Source organism: Coregonus lavaretus (assembly GCF_964263955.1).
Source record: "Coregonus lavaretus genome assembly, chromosome: 33".
In the NCBI taxonomy this organism is placed as follows: domain Eukaryota; kingdom Metazoa; phylum Chordata; class Actinopteri; order Salmoniformes; family Salmonidae; genus Coregonus; species Coregonus lavaretus.
Window position 1 is genome coordinate 29,011,886 of NC_140020.1, and position 18,507 is coordinate 29,030,392.

At 43.7% G+C, this 18,507-nt stretch overlaps 2 protein-coding genes across 2 annotated transcripts; one reads left to right on the forward strand and one right to left on the reverse strand.

Moving 5' to 3' along the window:
• Positions 1 to 735: 735 nt before the first annotated feature.
• Positions 736 to 2,315, forward strand: LOC311108294 (left-right determination factor 2-like; the record flags this gene model as incomplete). Its single annotated transcript, XM_084150922.1, has 4 exons — positions 736 to 1,003; positions 1,260 to 1,503; positions 1,622 to 1,861; positions 1,991 to 2,315. The coding sequence occupies 4 exons, from the start codon at positions 736 to 738 to the stop codon at positions 2,313 to 2,315; spliced, it is 1,077 nt and encodes a 358-aa protein (XP_084007048.1).
• A 3,326-nt stretch (positions 2,316 to 5,641) lies between these two features.
• LOC311108853 (heterogeneous nuclear ribonucleoprotein U-like) lies at positions 5,642 to 15,888 on the reverse strand. Its single transcript, XM_084151622.1, has 14 exons — positions 15,260 to 15,888; positions 14,180 to 14,294; positions 12,290 to 12,369; positions 11,847 to 11,986; positions 11,517 to 11,616; positions 11,121 to 11,233; positions 10,476 to 10,739; positions 10,115 to 10,234; positions 9,762 to 9,890; positions 9,325 to 9,493; positions 8,599 to 8,877; positions 7,999 to 8,303; positions 7,490 to 7,675; positions 5,642 to 6,315 (listed from the first exon to the last, which is right to left on the reverse strand). The coding sequence occupies exons 1-14, from the start codon at positions 15,726 to 15,728 to the stop codon at positions 6,265 to 6,267; spliced, it is 2,520 nt and encodes an 839-aa protein (XP_084007748.1). The 5' UTR covers positions 15,729 to 15,888; the 3' UTR covers positions 5,642 to 6,264.
• Positions 15,889 to 18,507: the final 2,619 nt, after the last annotated feature.

The following is an 18,507-nucleotide window of genomic DNA, read 5'->3' on the forward strand; positions in this document are numbered from 1 at the left end:
AAAGAAAAAGTGTTATGCAATGGTCATATTTAGCCTCTTTAAAAGAATGTACTTTAGTATTGATCAAAATATTACATCAATCAAAAAGTGTCCATCCTTTGTGATGATTTTGAAATATAGGAACAGGATGCAGACATTTACTCCAACCAATTTGTAATCATCTCATCCTGCAAACTAACATTACTTAGAACTACTACAAATAAAGTAGGCTAATAGATGTATGCCTCTGGATCAATTCAATATTTTCAACCCACAACAATCCAATAACTATACTGTCTTTTTACCACAAATGTCTCTGCATACTAATGCTTTTGTGACAAACATCACTAGACTTCCCATTGATATGGAGTAGACTGAATGTTACAAATGCTTTGTATCAAATTGTAGGCTATAAATTGTATAAATCCCTGTATGATTCTAGAGGAATGGTGTTCAAATGACCCAATACATGAAACAGATACAATACATAATTTGGGGAGATGGTTGCCTTTGAAGTATGGCACTTCTGATGTCTTGACCAGGAGGTGGCTTTTAATGTCACACCTTTGTTGAGATAGCCCCCCCCCCCCCCCCCCCCCATCCCTCTCCTCCTCATTGTGCGAACGACTGACTGGGAGGGCCAGGGGCTTATAAGGGCCGGCCCGATGTCAGAGTGCCACTGTCTCTCTCTGAGCTACTTTGCTACTGTACTTCTCTTCTCTCTGCTGGACACGGCACCCTCTTGGAAGATTTACGATGGATTTGCTCCGTGCTTGCGTTTTGTGCGCTGCTGCTTTCGTCACCGTCTCCAAGGCTTTTACGCACAACGACATGAAGGATGTCCTGCTTCAAAAACTTGGGCTGGATGATGTTCCGAAAATTCACAAAAGGGATTTGGAGAATCTTGTCATCCCGGCGCACATTAAGAATAAATATCTGTCAATGCTGAAGCTGCACCACGACAGGCGGCGCAGGTCTCTGCCAAGCTTGGCGGGGATCCTGAGGGGAATTCGAGGAAATGCAGGTACAATCATTTTTCAGTACAGACATAAATAAAATGCTTATTATATCTGAATTATATTTTGCTATATAAATTAGCAATTATATTTACTTGGATGTTGCGGACCAATTTTTGGCATAGACGCACAAATGACTTTTTTATGCACTGGCATTTTGTGCGCACTCATAGTTTTGTTTATGCAATTGTCCATTCCAACCCACTCATATTTTTTCGGATTTTATATTCAACACCTAAGCATTTCTATGTTCTGTTTTATTAGATATCTCTGGGGAGTTTGTGTACTCGGACACCACTCGGCAACGGATGGTCTTCGACATGGATAACCGCATCCCCCAAAACAGCGAGGTGACCATGGCAGAACTGAAACTGTACAATAAAGCCCCGAACAAGCGCTCCATGCCCGAGAGAAGGAACCACCGGCCGGTCAACAACGCCAGAGTCTCCATCTACTGGGTAGATATGCTGGAGAACGGCTCTAACAGAACCTCTCTGGTGGACTCACGGTAAGATTTTACGCAAAGCCATGTCGTGTCCAGATCATTTCCGTTAGGCTATGTGTTGTTCTTTGTTCTTATCATTTAGACTGTATGTGCAAGGTTTTTAATCAACCATTTCCTGTAGGTTGATCCCTATCCATGAGACCGGCTGGAAAAGCTTTGATGTCACTCAGGCTTTGCACTATTGGTCAAAGACGCAGCAAAAAACACCTATGCACCTGGAGGTGTGGATAGAGGGCGAGAGACCTGGCAGCTACGCGGCAGAAATTGCCAAGAGTGTCCACTTTACCACCCAGGACCAGGCGGACAATACCTTGGGAAAACCTGAGCTGGTCCTCTACACACTCAACCTCGAAGAGTTTGGGTAAGGCGCGCTTTGATATGTAGAATGTATAAATAGTGTAACACCGGTTCGGTGACAATTGTCATACCTTTAGGCTACACATTAATTAGTACAAGTTAACTAACGACTCCCTATTTGGTTTCCGCATAGGTCTCGAGGCGACTGTGAAAACAACCCATATAAGGACAAGTGCTGCAGAGAGAAATACTTCATCAATTTCCGCGCGCTCACGTGGACCCAGTACTGGATCATCGAGCCAGCTGGGTACCAGGCCTTTAGATGCGCGGGGGGGTGCAAGCAGCCCAAGCGCAACTACGGCTACGGGGAGAGGAAGTGTACCATCGCAGAGAGCGCTCCGCTGCCCATGATGTACCTGGTCAAGAAGGGCGACTACACCGAGATAGAAGTGGCGGAGTTCCCCAACATGATCGTGGAGTCGTGTGCCTGTACAATGGACAACATCTCCATAGTTTGAAGTCAAGCGTTTGGGACTGGCCAGGACAATTCAATTTTTACATTTTTAGTCATTTACCAGACGCTCTTATCCAGAGCGACTTACAGTTAGTGAGTGCATACATTTGTTCATTCTGGCCCCCCGTGGGAAACGAACCCACAACCCTGGCGTTGCAAGCGCCATGCTCTACCAACTGAGCTACATGGGGCCTTCCAAATGCACTTCCAGTACTTTTCTATTTAAAATGGGAATGATCAGGGCGAGCTGAAGGCTGTAATCAGAGGGAGCATGGCAGATCTCTTGAGACAAACTATCCAAGCACTTTATTATATTTTGTAAATAATGAATTCATAATTTTGCCTTTGTATGAATGGTATACTGTACCACTCAGAAGAAACTGAATGATTTGATCTCAGATGTTATATTTTTGAGCTGTAAATACTATGAATTTCATGATTAAATAGAACCATTTTTTTATTAAGAAGTATGATTTTGTTCTTATTTTTCATGAGGCACGATTGGGAAAATTACACTATGTCAGCCATTAAGGTATCCTTACACCCACCACAGATACACTTGACTTCAGCTAAGCCTTCATAAACCTTGTCATCCTTATTTAGCACTGTATTTAGTTGGTAATGATAAGTCAATAACCATTATTTATCTAATGACTTATAACTTGTTTCAGTGAAAGAGCATTAGGCGGGGACTGTCATGGTTAAATAGATTTGTTGAGCATAATTTACATCAGCTTCCAGGCTGAGTGTGCTGGTTGTTTGATTCCATTAGGATGAGCCGGTGGCCATATAGGGAACAGACACTGTCACACAAACCCAGAGGCCATATTTACATCTCCATGTTTACATCCGGCTTAGCAGATAAATAGGCCCCAGACATAGTCAAGAAGAGAGAACTCCATAGACAATCAAGGCTCAATTGCAGACTGCGGGGGTCTTGTCATTTTAATGGGGTACTCAAGGCTTTAGAGCTGAGGGCACCCTGTTGTGTGCTCTTGGTTTGGAAAATAAGCTTGTGTCAGCCACAGACTTCTGATATGTTATAGCAATAGGCAGCTAGGTTTCCTCCTATATCACATTTTCAGATATAAAGTGGACCTTTAGGGCCGGTTTCCCAGACACAGTTAAGCCTAGTCTTGGACTAAATATTACTTTTAATGGAGATTCTCCATTGATCAAGTCCAGGACTAGGCTTAACTACAGTGCTTAACTTGCATGAGCCCCAGACCGAGGGTGTCTTTTATACAGGTAACGAGTTCAAACAGGTGCAGTTAATACAGGTAATGAGTGGAGAACGGGAGGGCTTCTTAAAGAAAAACTAACAGGTCTGTGAGAGCCGGAATTCTTACTGGTTGGTAGGTGATCAAATACTTATGTCATGCAATAAAATGCAAATTAATTACTTAAAAATCATACAATGTGATTTTCTGGATTTTTGTTTTAGATTCCGTCTCTCACAGTTGAAGTGTACCTATGATAAAAACTACAGACCTCTACATGCTTTGTAAGTAGGAAAACCTGCAAAATCGGCAGTGTATCAAATACTTATTCTCCCCACTGTATGTCCAGGAAACCTTCCCTTGGAGATTTGGAGGAAGAAGCACTTGTTTTTTTATAATCATTCACTTTATTGATAATATGACAAAAATACTTAGAAAACATAACTGAAGCATCAACACAAATATCAAAACATTGTCCAATAAAAAAAGAGAACTCTCAGCAGGAAGAGAAAAGCCGTAAGTTACTTACAACGTAATGAATGAGTATATTGAAAATATTTCGCTGAGAGGTAATATACACACACTGCTGAAATAGTAATAATATTTTTTTTTTAATCTATGTTTGGTTGGGGTATTTTTAACTTGCATTATTGAGCAGAATACTTAAAATCAGTTCATGGACATCCATGCAATTTGACATGATAAAAAAAAAAAAAAAAGTCAACTATACAGCACACCTGGTCATACAATTTTAAATAAGCTAATGAAACAATTACTAAATATACTGACAATACAATTTTGTCTTGTTTTCAATGATCTAGCAACACAATGTTACAGTGGAACACACATCACTTTAACACTGCTGGTAGGCTACTCAGCCTGAGCTATGCCATTGTTGTGCTACACTGCCACCAATTCATTTGAACAGAGGGTTCACACACCTCAACCATATGTGACTGACTTGGTTTGAACCTGGATCGTCTGTGTGCCATAAGACTGTTAGCCCACTGAGCTTTAGCCTGGGCATTAGCATTGAGAGATAAGAGCATTGGGCCAGTAACCGAAAAGTCGCTGGTTCAAATCCCCGATCCAACTAGGTGAACCATCTGCCATTGTACCCTTGAGCAAGGCACATAACCCTAATTGCTCCTGTAAATCACTCTGGATAAATTACACTCAAATGTAAATAAAGCAAGACTTCAGGTCTCTAACCTCCATTACACATACAAAACTCAATGTCTGCTGTAGTGTGTGTTTCAATGTCACGGTCACTTCTAGTAGCAGTGAGGGTATGGGTGGGTATACACTGAAATGTAGGCCTTTATTTGCTGGTGTAAATGCAAACCGCTGTAGTTTTTAAATCACCACCCATTTTCAATATAGCCTACACCTGAGTGTTGAACATATGTGCTAAACCAGCCACAGAATGTGTACCCTTCCATTAAAGCATAGTTCAAATTAGCCTGGTCCCAGATTTGTTAGTGCTCTTGCCAACTCGATTGTGGTCATTGACTCTGGGAGAATCTCAATTCCATATGTCCCGCTCCTCTGACATTCTCCTCCAACGGTTGAGGCAAGAACACAATTGAGATACTCACACTAATCAAAACCTAAACCAAAAATGCCACACCAATCAACCAAAAAGTTCTCATGGACAAATTAAAAGGAACCGCTCTTCAATTTACACCTGAGAATCAAGCCTCGTCAGAGCCATGATCAGTAATGTGCGCTATTATAACGAAATATACAAAATCACAAAATAAAGAATGACAATATCAAAAGGGATAATGCAGTATTTAAAATTGCTTCTAATATCCTACAGAAATGGCTTTGCTCAAATATTTATTCAAAGCACAATGCATCCAGATGAACAGGTATCTCTTGCAAAAGAGTCTCAATGAGATTAACCTGTATCATTAAAAGGTGAAAAGAAAAGAGTTGTGTATTAATTGATGAATTACATCAATAAGTAGCACATTGTGAGGTGCTAACTGTGTAGATATGATAGGGCAGATGTCCTTGTTGTTTGAAGTAGCAAACCAGGCCATTTCCCATTCAAAAGATACTTTAGGTAACCTTTGAACTCAAGTAAAAGTCATAAGCCATAGACTTCTGCAAAAAGCAAAATGGGTTGTTTATTGTAAATCTACGAAGTTTAGATTACATGCTTGATGTTTTAATAAAAATAAAATAAAAAGACAAAAACAAAGTGTTGTTTGAAGCAAAATTACTGTTTGTTGCTTACAGACTACATATACAATCACTAACAATACTATAGCTACCATGCCTCAAAAGATAGTTCCTTTCGGTTATTAAGTGTTCCCACTTCTTATACAAACAAATGCAACTAAGCAAGACAATATTTACATTTTGTAAAAATAAAAGAAAATCACATTACACAGAAAATGCACAACCCTGAAAATATTTCAAACATGTCACTGAAGCAGAGCAAAAATGTTGCGGTTCGTGATGTATGTTTCTCAAACATGGGATTTTTAAAAGCATGTGATTTCTTTAAAATGTGGGGAAAATATCATAAAATGTACAAAATCAAATGAAAAACCCATAAAGCTTAAGAGAGACTCCTCTCCTTAGATGTGGAATGTTGCTCCATCGTCTTGTCTTTTGTTTTTAATTTAAAAAGGGGGTTCTAGAAAAGGGGGGGGGGCAGGGGGTCCGTGGCTAGTGGTGGGTTACCATTAATGGCCACCAGTCCTTTTGATCAGAAAGTCTTTAATAGTATCCTGGCTGATACTGCTGGCTCCATGGTTTCTGGTTCCAAAACTGGGGACACAGAAAGAAAATTAGATGCAGACAAAAAAAAAAAAAAAAAAAAAAAAAAAAAACTCTTAAAAAGTGACACTAGGCCTGACAATGCAAACGTCCCCAGTTTGCGTTCTCAGCCTCAAAGTATACACCACCATCCAGAATGAATAGTCACAATACCCATAAAACCTAGCGGTCAAACAGGGAAATTACATTTACATTATTTAGCAGACGCTCTTATCCAGAATGACTTACAAATTGGTCCATTCACCTTATAGCCAGAAATAAGGTTCCAATTGTTTTTCCACCATTCATTTTTCCCATAGGGGATTTTAGAAACACTTAAAATAAGGACTGTGTTTCGTGTAGGCTTACCCTGGCGTGCCGTTTTGATAACCGTGTAAATCTCTCTAGGACAAGGTGACTTATCAATATATTTGCATGTATTTACCCCCAAAAATGAAATGCTAATTATCTGCAAATGTGGCTATCATAAAGAACTACAAATGCCATGATCTGGAAGAGACTGCCGAAACAAGGCAAAGGTAAGAATCTCTGGATTAACTATCTAATGTTAGCTAAATAAAGTGATTAACATTTCTTTAAATTGACAATACTGTTAACTGTTTTGTGCAGGTTTTAAATTGACAATCCCTGTTAGCAAAGGTGTCAGGTAGATATGACGTGCAGGAGCTTGCAGGGATTTGTAGTTTTGCATGTCGTCTACTTAGATGCTAATTAGCATTTTCGAATCCGTAAATAGAGCCGAATATATTGATAAAAGTCACCTTGTCCTAGAGAGATTTACACGGTTATCAAAACATCACGCCAGGGTAAGCCTACACAAAACACAGCCCTTATTTTAAGTGTTTCTAAAATCCCCTATGGGAAATATGAATGGTGGAAAAACGATTGGAACCATTTCCCTGTTTGACCGCTAGGTTTTATGACACCTCCACAGTGGGGCTCTATAGACCCTGGCTGCATTTACACATGCAGTCCAATTCTGATCTTTTGCCCAGTTATTAGCAAAAGACCAATTAGTGAATAAAGATCAGTATTGGTCTGCCTGTGTAAACACAGCCATAGTGTGAGAGAAGAAAAAAAAACTACAAACATGGGAGGACACATTCAATTGCAGTACAAGGCTAACAAGCTAGGATTTCCCTTTGACCTCAAAACAGAGACTCACCCCTTGCTGCCAGCTCTGGTTGAAGGCCTGAGCCTTGTCCATGCCGAATCCTCCACGTCCTCCACCGGTCCTGTTGTCCCCAAATCCCCCACCACGTCCTCCACCATTCCTGCTGCCCCCAAATCCGCCGCTGCCATTCTTGTTGCCAAAATTCCCACGGCTGTTGCCTGCTCTGGGCTGGAACCCCTGGGGAGAGAGACAAGAAAACGTATTAACATCTCGCTAATAAACTAACTAAGTCGCTCTGGATAAGAGCGTCTGCTAAATGACTAAAATTTTAAAATGTAAATACACAATTATAGCAATAACTTTTTGATAACACCTTATTTGGATAGTTCCCTAAAGATGGTTTATAAATGTATCAACTAACCAACTCTAATCTTACCAAATTGCTGAATATCAACGAGTTGTCACAGTCAACAGTTTCAGCATCTACACAACTTCTATAGAGGGTTACCCAAATAAAGTAAAGCAAACTTGTAATTCTCCATTGCTGCGACCAATCCCACCTGGTTGAAGTTGCCCCTGTTTCCACCGCCTCCTCGGCTCATGTGACCTCCGCCTCCTCGGCTCATGTGACCTCCGCCTCCTCGGCTCATGTGACCTCCGCCTCCTCGGCTCATTGGAGGACCGCCTCTGTTCATGGCACCACCCCTGTGGCCCCTCATTGGTCCCCCTCTTGGGGCCCCTCCCTGGGGGGCCATGAGTCCACTGCCCCTGTTGAAGTTGCCCCGGTTGGCGAATCCACCTCTGAATGCTGGAGGGGGCATGAACCCTCGAGGGGGGCGAGTAAACCCACCACGTGGGCCTGGAGCTGGGTGGAGGCAGACATGGACATCGGTTAGACTGGGGTTGAATCTTAATGATCTAAAATGGCTTCCTAATTTTGTGCTCATCTCCACTATTTAATAACTACAGGAAAAACTTAAGTGAAAGGGCAGAGGCCCATCAAGAGGTTTGATTTGCCTTCACCTGTCCAGTCCTATCAGATCATTGCAGATGAAACAAGGAAAGTTTTAGCAATTTAGCAAGGCTAAAAACAGGGTCAAAACCTGCCATGCCAAAACCCTAATCATCTGACCAATATGGCCAACAATCATGACCCCCACCTCCTCTGAAGTTGCCCCTCTGCTGGAAGCCACCTCGTCCACCTCCTCTCTGGCCGGGTCCACCTCCGCGGTTGAACTGGTTCTTGCCTCTGCCTCCCCCCCGGACACCACCTCCTCTCTTGGGGGTCAAGGACCCCTGGTTGGGCTTCTTCTCAGCGGGCAGGGCCGCCTTGCTCTCCTCCTTGTACTGCTCCACCAGCTTGGAGGCATCCTCCTTCTGCAGCTCAGCGTAGCTCACCTCAGCGAAGCTCTCGCCCTCCTCTGGCAGGGTGAAGAATCCTAGGGAAGAGCCAAGGAGATGGTGTTCATGGACAGCTTAAGAACACCATCTTATGATGTCCATCATAGCAAAAACGAGATTTGTAGTGATGGTGAGAGCTGGTGTGGAAGTTGCTGTGTTCCTCCCGCCAGGTCCAGAGGCAGGGGTACAGCCCCTGACCCAGGGTTTAGGAGAGAGGGTCACTCTGCCCCCCTGATATGGCCACTTGTGATACAGACAGCCACAAGTGGGCAAAGCTTAAAAGGGGCTAGCCATGCTTACATGAAAACAAAACTCGTTTTTGGGAGACTATCAGTGTGCGTGTGTGGGTACCCTTTATGTATTCCTACAAACTTTCTGAAGGCTTTTGGATTAGTGCTAAAGACGTAAAGTCACTAGCTTTTTAGCACAGTAGGAGACTACTTTTAACAGTTTTAGTAGTAAAGTAGCTCATCTCACGTTGTTACCTTTCATTTTGAGGAGAGCGTGCTCGGGCACTTCTTTGCCATCGCTCTCGGCCTTCTTCTGGGCCCTCTCCTTGTAGTGGTCGTCTGAGGGACAGACCACCACAGCCTTCCGCTGGTACCCCGCAAATAGACACATCTTCCTCTTTTGGCCTGGGGCAGACAGGTTGGTCTGGGCAGAGGAAGGAGGAGAAATTACTTATGTTGACTCATTGTGTGATTATAAATAATGATGATTTGGGCTGCTTTGTTGGCACTTTATGCACTAAGTACTAGCCGAAGATCTGTCTACACTATATAATGATGTACTCATTTTTACCTGTATGTACTGTATGTTCCATGTGTATTCAAATATCTACTTTTCTATTCACAATAAGTACTAAAAGGTCAGTGTTCAACTTGTAAGAAATCATTGGCTATGATGGAATATCAAGCCTTACGTGGTCCAGGATATAGTTCCTCTTCTTGCGAGCAGCGATCTCAATGAACTTGCCCAGGAATAGAGGTGCACGCTGGGAAATGGCCGTGAGCTTTGTTGTGTCCTTCGCCTGACGCTTCAAGCTGCCAATCTACATACATAAAAATGAATGGCGTAAGAGACTTACAAGATTCAACATAGATGCAGGACAGGATATAGGCCTACAGTGAAGATGGAATGGCCAGGGACTGCTTATACAACAATTAGGATAGGACTGGAAGTTAACTACTAGGACCTCATTGTAAGACGGGTGCAGAGAGAACCTGTTCTAAAATACCGAGGGCTAGAAACACCATGACCTAGTATAACACTGACCATCATCTTCTCCACGATGGTGTCGCTGCCCAGGATGTAATATTTCCCAGGGTTCTCCTGGATGTGCTTGTTGACCCAGGTGCTCTTTCCTGAGCCAGGCAGGCCCACCATGGCAATCACCTACCACAACACACACACACAACTGATCAGTAACAGTGGTGGAAGGAGTTATGCACATACAATAAATCAACAGAGTTTGAGGAAAAAGGCCCTAGAAATATGTGAATCATTATCTGATACACATTTTACAAGCGGTTTATTCTGAAATATACATGTTAAACTTAAGGATAGATCCCATTGCTAGGGAGGCCTTTGCGTCAATCAAATCACTGCCAGTGATGTTTTGGGTTGCCATAGTTACCTCGCAGTCCTTCTTGGTGTCGGGTGCCTTGGGTCCACGGACACGGTCGTCCACGGCTACCTGCTGCAGGAAGGTGTAGCCCTCTGGCTGGGGGAAGTAGGGCGTGTCCATCTGGCCAAAGTTGAACTCCACAGCACAGTTGTGGCAGATGACGTGGGGGAAGAGAGCTTTCCCTGCTAGGGAATCCTTACTGGCCTGGAAGGCCACCACTGGCTCATTACCGTTCTTAGAAAAGGACATCTCCACCTCCTCGCCCTCAAAGTTCTGCAATAGATTATTTTTTAAATATGGATTTTCAGCTTGTAGTTTCAATGTACAATATAGCATTGACAGTTCAAAATGTTAGGTACCAACAAGGAAGTTCTCATCCCACACGTATAATCCCCCAATAGAAAACGAAGTTATTGGTTGGTTTTGATGGGTTTATGTGGACATACAGGATTACTTCCTAAACTGAGGATATTGCAGACAACTTACATCATTGACTATCATGTAATCGAAATGCTTTGTTTTTTTTGACAGGCCTCATTGACGAGGAATTCTTGACACCACGTGAAAGTCTGAATATTCATTTAAATCATCGGCCTGTGCATTAAGAATATTACGTTATTGCAACTAGTAAGGATAAATGAAGAAAGTTCTTACGATGAGGCAGCAGATGACGTCGTTCTCGTCATAAGTCTCCTCGAAATCTTCAGTCACGCAATTGGTGGTTTTCTTGCCTTTGCCAGAGTAGGCATAGGAATGCTCCTCCTCACCTGTAATGGCAATATAACTCACATCAGACATGATACACAGCTGAATAGGTGATGCAACTAAAACTCTAGAATTAGAACTAGAATTTTGTCATTTAAATTATTTTGGGAGTTCAGTGTTTCTGCACTCATTCCATAACACTGCATTGTCGCCTTGCAAAATACAACTGACACACAGGCTATGTTCCAGTTCCATGTCATGCTCCCTAACAACCTCTAGAGGGTGCCAACATCCCATAAGAACCATTATATTTTGGAAAAAAACCATAACCCATTGGAGACTGACCGAGGAGCAGACTGCCAGTAGCCAGGGACCATCCAACCTGGACCTCATGGACCTCCATGTTCTTACTGGAGATGTGCTTCACTGGGATCTTCTCAGTTATCTGAAGGCACAATATTACATTGGTCATAATAGCAGCAAATAGTATAATGGCCTACATTAGGCATTTGATAGCACAACCAGGCGATGAAAAATCTACTGGTGCATTTAAAATGATAAAATGGAGATATAACAAACGATAAATGGGTTTCTGAGGTCAGAATGTTATGAATTCCCAATTACTAATGAAATGAAAACTGGGCTAGGCTAAAGACGCCGAGCGTGTCTCCTTACCTTCATCTCGTAGCAGGCCTTGCCCTGGGACAGCCCGTACGAGGCCCTGCCCCCAGACCACAGGTAGGCAAAGCTCTCCATGGTGAGAGAGGAGGCGCTGTAACGGTCCCGGGACACCTTGAAGTGCAGGTCGCAGTTATCTGGGACACAAAGAAACAAACACGTAACTTCCCTCTTTTCAGTCCCCTGATATGTCTAGATTCTAGTGTCATATCCAAAATCGGCCCCTAGGCCCTATCCGCTATGCACTAGCGGAGATTTGAGAATATTGAACAGGTGTAGGCAATCTGGCAAGCTAATCTTCACAAGTGCATAGGGGCAGTAGTAGGGCCTAGGGGTTGATTTGGGATTGGGTGTAGGCACATTACTTCTGCAAAAGTGTTTGTAGAGGGATTAAATAAACCCAGCACCGTTTGTCCATGTATACACCAAACATGACTCACAGTTGTCCAGGCAGACTGTTGTATCGTCAAACTCCTCATCTTCCTCCTCCAGGGGTGGTAGTGGAGACTTGAGACTAGGCCTGAAAGAGAACACACAGCCAGTCAGCCACAACGTCTGAGATTTAGAACTTTTCGCACGGAACCAGAATGCACTCGCAGGGCGGCCATCCGGTTGTGACCTCCGAGAGGGCTAGCAGTGGAAAGAGTTCAGACTATGGGCAGAAATGGAACCAAATAGAACTCCAACATTTAAGCTACTGAGTCTGTTGGTTTTGACAATCATGATGAAACAGCATCACTTACCTGCAGTGGTCCACTGGTGCCTCAAAGCAATGGCTAAAAATGAAAATAAAACTAGTCCTTGGGGCTATATTTCTTATTATAAAAAGCATTAACAGCCAATAGGCCTCACTATGGGCAGAAACTGTGTTTATGGCTTTGGAGATTGCTGGAAGGTCATGCAGTATAAAGGGCTGCTGGATATATTTAACTCTGTGTGTGGAGCTCCTCTCACTAAAGGTCAAATGAAGCTGCTGCCTCGTGGTCTTGGAACAGACAGAGGCTCGCAAGCTAGCTCCACGTAGCCTAGAGGGGCTTCAACAGTGTGTGGCAAGAGGTTCTAATAACCCAGCGACTGTAGTGATAAAAAGCTGAACTTGTTTGGAAATGTTGTGCCACACCAACTTACCAACAAAGGCATTCAGAACCAGAATCAAGCTGTTGCCAAGTTGTGTTTATGAAACTAGCCTTGAAATATTGACTAGGAGTATCAAAACATGAGGATGAGTGTGTCCACAGAATGTAGACTGAAGCATTTGCAGAACTAAACCCTGCCTCCGGCACAGGAGGAACGCCATAATGCAGCGGTGATCTTCGATCTTTGCATCAAAACCTGTACTTGGTCATCTTGCACAGTCCTTACAATGGCCACTGGTGCTGTAGGGTCAGACCCATTGGCCTATCTCAACATTGGTCAGACCAAGGAGCATAAGCCAGTATAGTGTGTGGTTTAGCCAACAGCTACAAGGGGCTCTGCTGCACAGTCAAAGGATCAGCCACCAGGTCCTTTATTTGTTTACACAAGCTAGAGTGACATTCTGAGATGACAAGATAACCGCTCACTGGGTCAATGAAAACAAAATAGGGTTCCAGATACACACATGGGGGAGGGTCGTTTCCCAGACAGGTCAGCCTAGTCCTGGACTAAATAGCATACTCAATGGGGAATCTCCATTTGAAGTTATTTTAAGTCCTGGGCTAGGTTAAAGTGACCTGTAGAGTGAGAAAGCATTCCTGTAAAAAAAATCATCAACCACACTGAATATAATGATGACACGGTGGAGAGAGACATACTTTGACATAAAAACAAACATTCAAAAAAGACAATACAGTGCGAGCAGGAACAATGAGCGGTCAGTGGAGAGTACCAATCTCTAATTCGAGCGTCCGGAAAAAAGTGCTACATCCTTGTGTGCCCTTACGCGACCCCCACCCCACCTCTCCCAACCCATCATCTGCTACTCTTCCATTAGTTTTTTTTTTTTGCAGCTTTGCGTCACCCTGTCAGTGTACACAATAAGCCTTCCTGCACAAAGAGAGTGAATGTGGAACAATAGAAAATTCATAAACTGTTGTCCATTTCTCTTACTACATTATGCAGTCCATAAGGGGTGTATGTGGGCACTGCATTTGTAATAATGGTAAGGTTCATTTAAAAGCCAGGGATGACCCTCAATTCAAACATGTATGAAATTTACATAATGTTGACAAAAGTTAGTTAAGTGAGGGTTTTGGCGCTAATTAATGCATTGGCGCTTAAAGCCAATACAGTTCACATAGCTGTGATGGCGCTTCAGACATACCGAAGGCCATTTTGTCTCCCATCCTTACCAGCTGTATTTGTTCTCTTCAATAAATTCAAAGTAGCCCCTTCCATGTTCCTCCCGGCGTCTCTTAACACCCTTCTTATTCTTCTGATCAGCATTCGTGTCTCTGTCCGCATCCCCTTAGGAAATAAAAGAAGAATATAATGAGGTGCTCCTTTATTGATAGGTCGCACTGTGGCTGTGGTGGGCCCACATAGACGACTAACTTGTTGTCCATTAGGACCCCATAGCTTTCTGAAGTTGAAGAAAGACAGTAGAAGGCTACAGCTGTTTTGACCAGGGAGTAGGGTTGATTACATTGCAGCTGGTCAACAATACAGAACATCAAATGTAAAGAGATGTAAACAATCACGACAAAATAGTAAAATGGGCACAATAACCCAGCTACGGTTAGAGTTATTAAAATGGGTAGGGAAAATAGACCATTGTCAATCTGTCCCTGATGTTGGGGTCAATACAATGGTTTACTGCGGCAAGTCAGCCAAGAAAGCCGAAATTGAACTGCAGACTATCCTCCATTGACCCCCTTCCCCCACAATGCCATACGCGGCTAGCTTACTAGTTAGCTTGACAGCTAGCTAGCTAATCCTTGTTCATTCAGTTACCTAGCTACTGTTTTCAAACGGTTTGCTTTTAGCTAGCTACATTTCTACTAGGACCAGTTTATTAGAACCCGTTTGTAGACACATTTATAATACTAAGTCGTAGTTAGAACCACTAACCTACCAAAACCAGCACCTGCCGAATCTTGTCCACCGTCTGCTAGCGTCGCGAGTTAGCCATGCTAGTTAGCAACTACACAAAAGAATGCTAGCTAACTATGCTATCTAGCTAGGCTAACCACCCAAACAGCAAAAAAGTAATTCAAGCGTGAGCCCAATGGTGGTCTGACTTAATGTAGTAGGACCTAGTTAAACAATATTTACCCAATTTTCTAGCTACACTAACGTTAACTAGCTAACAAATATACAACGAAACTAATTTCGCGAACGCACCCGGCGACATACTATAGGCTAACGACGTTAGCAATAACATGTGACACCCAGCCCAATAATTTTCAAAAATCACGGAACCAGCGACTCACCCTCTGCTGGATGGTCTCCAGGCTCACCATCCTCTGCATCCAACGTAATTTTCTCCATGTCGTCCACACCTTCCTTCAGCATTGGATCCATTTCTTCCTCTTCTCCCTCACCCATTTCTTCGTCCTCCTGGGCCGCGTTCTCTTCCTCCTCGCATTCGTCCACGACCGCGGCGTCTCCCTCTCCGTTTCCATTCTCTTCCTCCTCGTTGGCTTCCATGCTTTCTTCGACCGGGCCCTCGTCTTCATCTTCCCCCATGTCCTCTTGGTCATCAGCGGCGGCGGCGTCGTCGTCGTCTCCCTCCGCGGCCTCCAGCCCAAGGGGAGAATCTCCAGCCAGGGCCTCTTCGTCAAGCGCGGCCTGCAGCCGGTCCATCAACTCGGCCTTCAACCCCTTGTCCGACAGCTGACGCTTTTTCAGCTCGTCCTTCAACTCGTTTACTTTCAGTTTTTTTACGTTGATTGAACTCATTTTGATATCTGTATAAAAACACTAAACCGAAACACGATGTTAAAATAAAGTAAAATTACAACAAAGACGGGAAATTCTGTAAAGGACGCTATGCAAGTTCATGTATTTTTAACTGCGCCAAATGGCAGTAGCGTTTACAGTCCTTTTCACCGGCTTGTGGGCGCCAATGGAAGCAAACCCCTCCCGAATTCTCCTTCTATGATATAATGGCAAACCAACGTTAAAGGTGCATGCCGCCACCTACTGTGCTGGAGTATGTGGTCAATCACGGTTTACAACGTTTCTAAATCCTCCTACCTAACGCAGGACTTCTGAGAAAATAAAAAAAGAGCCCTACTAATTTCTAAACGACCCCCCATCCCCAAAATCCCTTCCAACCCCCCCTAACCTCAATAACCCTACACTTCAATCTCTCCCTCTCTTCAACATACTTACAACAATATAACAACACATGCTCCACCGTTTCATCGACAATACACTCCAGACACAAACCATTCACATGCTTGCCAACCAGATGACGAGTTCAATGTAAAATGTCCTAAACGCAATCGAGCAAACACCACCTCTTTCTTCCTAATCTGACCTTTGAATCTTGGTCCACTGACCTTTCTTTGGAGGGCAAAGTCCCATCTCTTCTACCACACATCTATCAAAATGGCTATGATCTTACATTTGGCCTCACCTCTACCCAGTGGAACATTAATATAAATTATATCTTGTTCCAAAGTTATTTTGGCTAACTGGTCTACAATTTCATTCCCTTCCACACCAGAATGTGCTTGGACCCAGCAGAACCTCACTACTGCACCCATTCTCCCAATTTGTAAGTCGCTCTGGATAAGAGCGTCTGCTAAATGACGTAAATGTAAATGTAATTCTCCATAATAACATGAATACCTCCAATAGTAGGTCACTCCTATTAGATTTACCAGATGATAAACTATTCAATACAGACAGGGAATCTGAGAATACTATAATTCTAACAGGTTGTACGTCCTCCACCCACTGGAGGGCAACTACTATCGCCAACAGTTTAACTGAGTATACTGACAGTTCATTTGTTAGTCTTCTACCCCGCCCGTATTCTTCTTCTTCTTGTGCGTTTCCGGTAGACTAGACGCTGTATTGCTGCCTTTCTCAGGTCGGAGTGCGAATTACACATTTAAGTATCTAATAGCCTCACACCCGTAGGTGCCAACCGGTGGAATAGAGAAACGAGAACAGCTTCCTTGCTATTTCACTCTGCCTATCATTTGGGCCCAAAATTGTTACAAGCGAAAATGCGGTTACATCCTCAGCATACCACCTGCAATATAACAGGACATGCTTCACAGTCTCTACCTCCCCACATTCCTCACACTTCCCATCTGGGTGTTTCCACACTAACAATAACTCATTTCCCAATCCACAATGACCCAACCTCAGCCTTGTCAACAGAACCCCATCCCTCTTTTCACTCCCCAGATACCTACTGACCTTCCTCACAGAATTCTGGATGGAGAAATACTGCCTTCCCGCTCCTCTTTCTCCCATTCACGCTGCCACTCCTGGGTCAACCCCTCTGCTGGGATGCTCCTACATTCCATCCCCCCTAACAGGACCACCACATCGACCTACTCCCTCTTCAGAGCTGCCTTCGCTACCTTATCTGCTACCTCATTTCCCCTATCCTAACATGAGCTGGGACCCACAGAAAACCTACCTTACACCCTTCCTAAAGTGCCATCAACTGCTCTATTATAAAATACATATACATTTTATTGTCACATACACCAGACAGGTGAAGTGAACTGTGTTGTTTTACAGGGTCAGCCATAGTAGTACAGCACCCCTGGAGCAAACTAGGGTTAAGTGCCTTACTCAAAGGCACATGGGCAGATTTTCATATAGTCGGCTCGGGTATTCAAACCAGCAACCTTTCGGTTACTGGCTCAATGCTCTAACCACTAGGCTACCCACCACCCTCAGGTCTGGTGTACCTGCTTCCCTCAGATGCCATCAGGTCTGGGTGTGCCTTTGACTTCCGTTCTCTAAGCGTGACCAGGCTAGCAGAAGAGTCTGAACACAAAATTACCCTTTTAGGCCCCACTTCTTCCACCCATCCCAATGCCCACACTAGTGCTAGCATTTCAGCAGAGAAGACTGAAGCTCCGTCAGACAGCCGCCTACTCTGGTGTGTCTGAAAGTGGGGAACATGTATCCCAAACCCTGCTCTCCCACTGCCTGGGTCCCTTGACCCATCTGTGAAGATCCGCAATTAGGGACTCCACGCCTGCCTCAGATGCGCCTCAACAACCACAGAAGGCTCTCCGCAGTCCTCAGCCCTTATTTAATCAATAATTGTCATTTCAACATCAGGCTCCGGCAACAGCCACCGAGGAACACAAGGCCAGCAGACAGGGCCCCCAATAACCTGATAACCTTATGTGGCGATTTGGCATTTGCCCCAACACTTTTGATTCGGCTTATTGACACAAAAGCGTTGAAAAGAGGGACAAAGTACTGTTGTTTAGACTGATTTGGTCAACTCATGCACAATGAATCTGTCCTTCAGTCTGATCAACTGTAGCCTACTGATAACAACCACAGCCACATGTATGCGCTTCTCTAGGCTACATGCGCTTCTCTAGGCTACCAGATTAGTAATAACTCTGGGCCCCAGGAAAACAATTAGCCCCCTACCACTATGTGACCTGTGGTGCCACCTCTGAAATCACCACACAATGTTACAAATGAAAAAACATATTCTATTTGTATGATCTACTATCTCAGAGCCATT

What these genes read in the sequence shown, in the direction of transcription:
- LOC311108853 (XM_084151622.1), bottom strand. Translation starts at nt 15,728, where the DNA reads ATGAGTTCAATCAACGTAAAAAAACTGAAAGTAAACGAGTTGAAGGAC. An exon ending in TGGAGACCATCCAGCAGAGG is followed by an intron (nt 14,295 to 15,259) that starts GTGAGTCGCTGG and finishes TTATTTCCTAAG; the next exon opens with GGGATGCGGACAGAGACACG. An exon ending in ACAGGGGCAACTTCAACCAG is followed by an intron (nt 7,676 to 7,998) that starts GTGGGATTGGTC and finishes CTCTCTCCCCAG; the next exon opens with GGGTTCCAGCCCAGAGCAGG.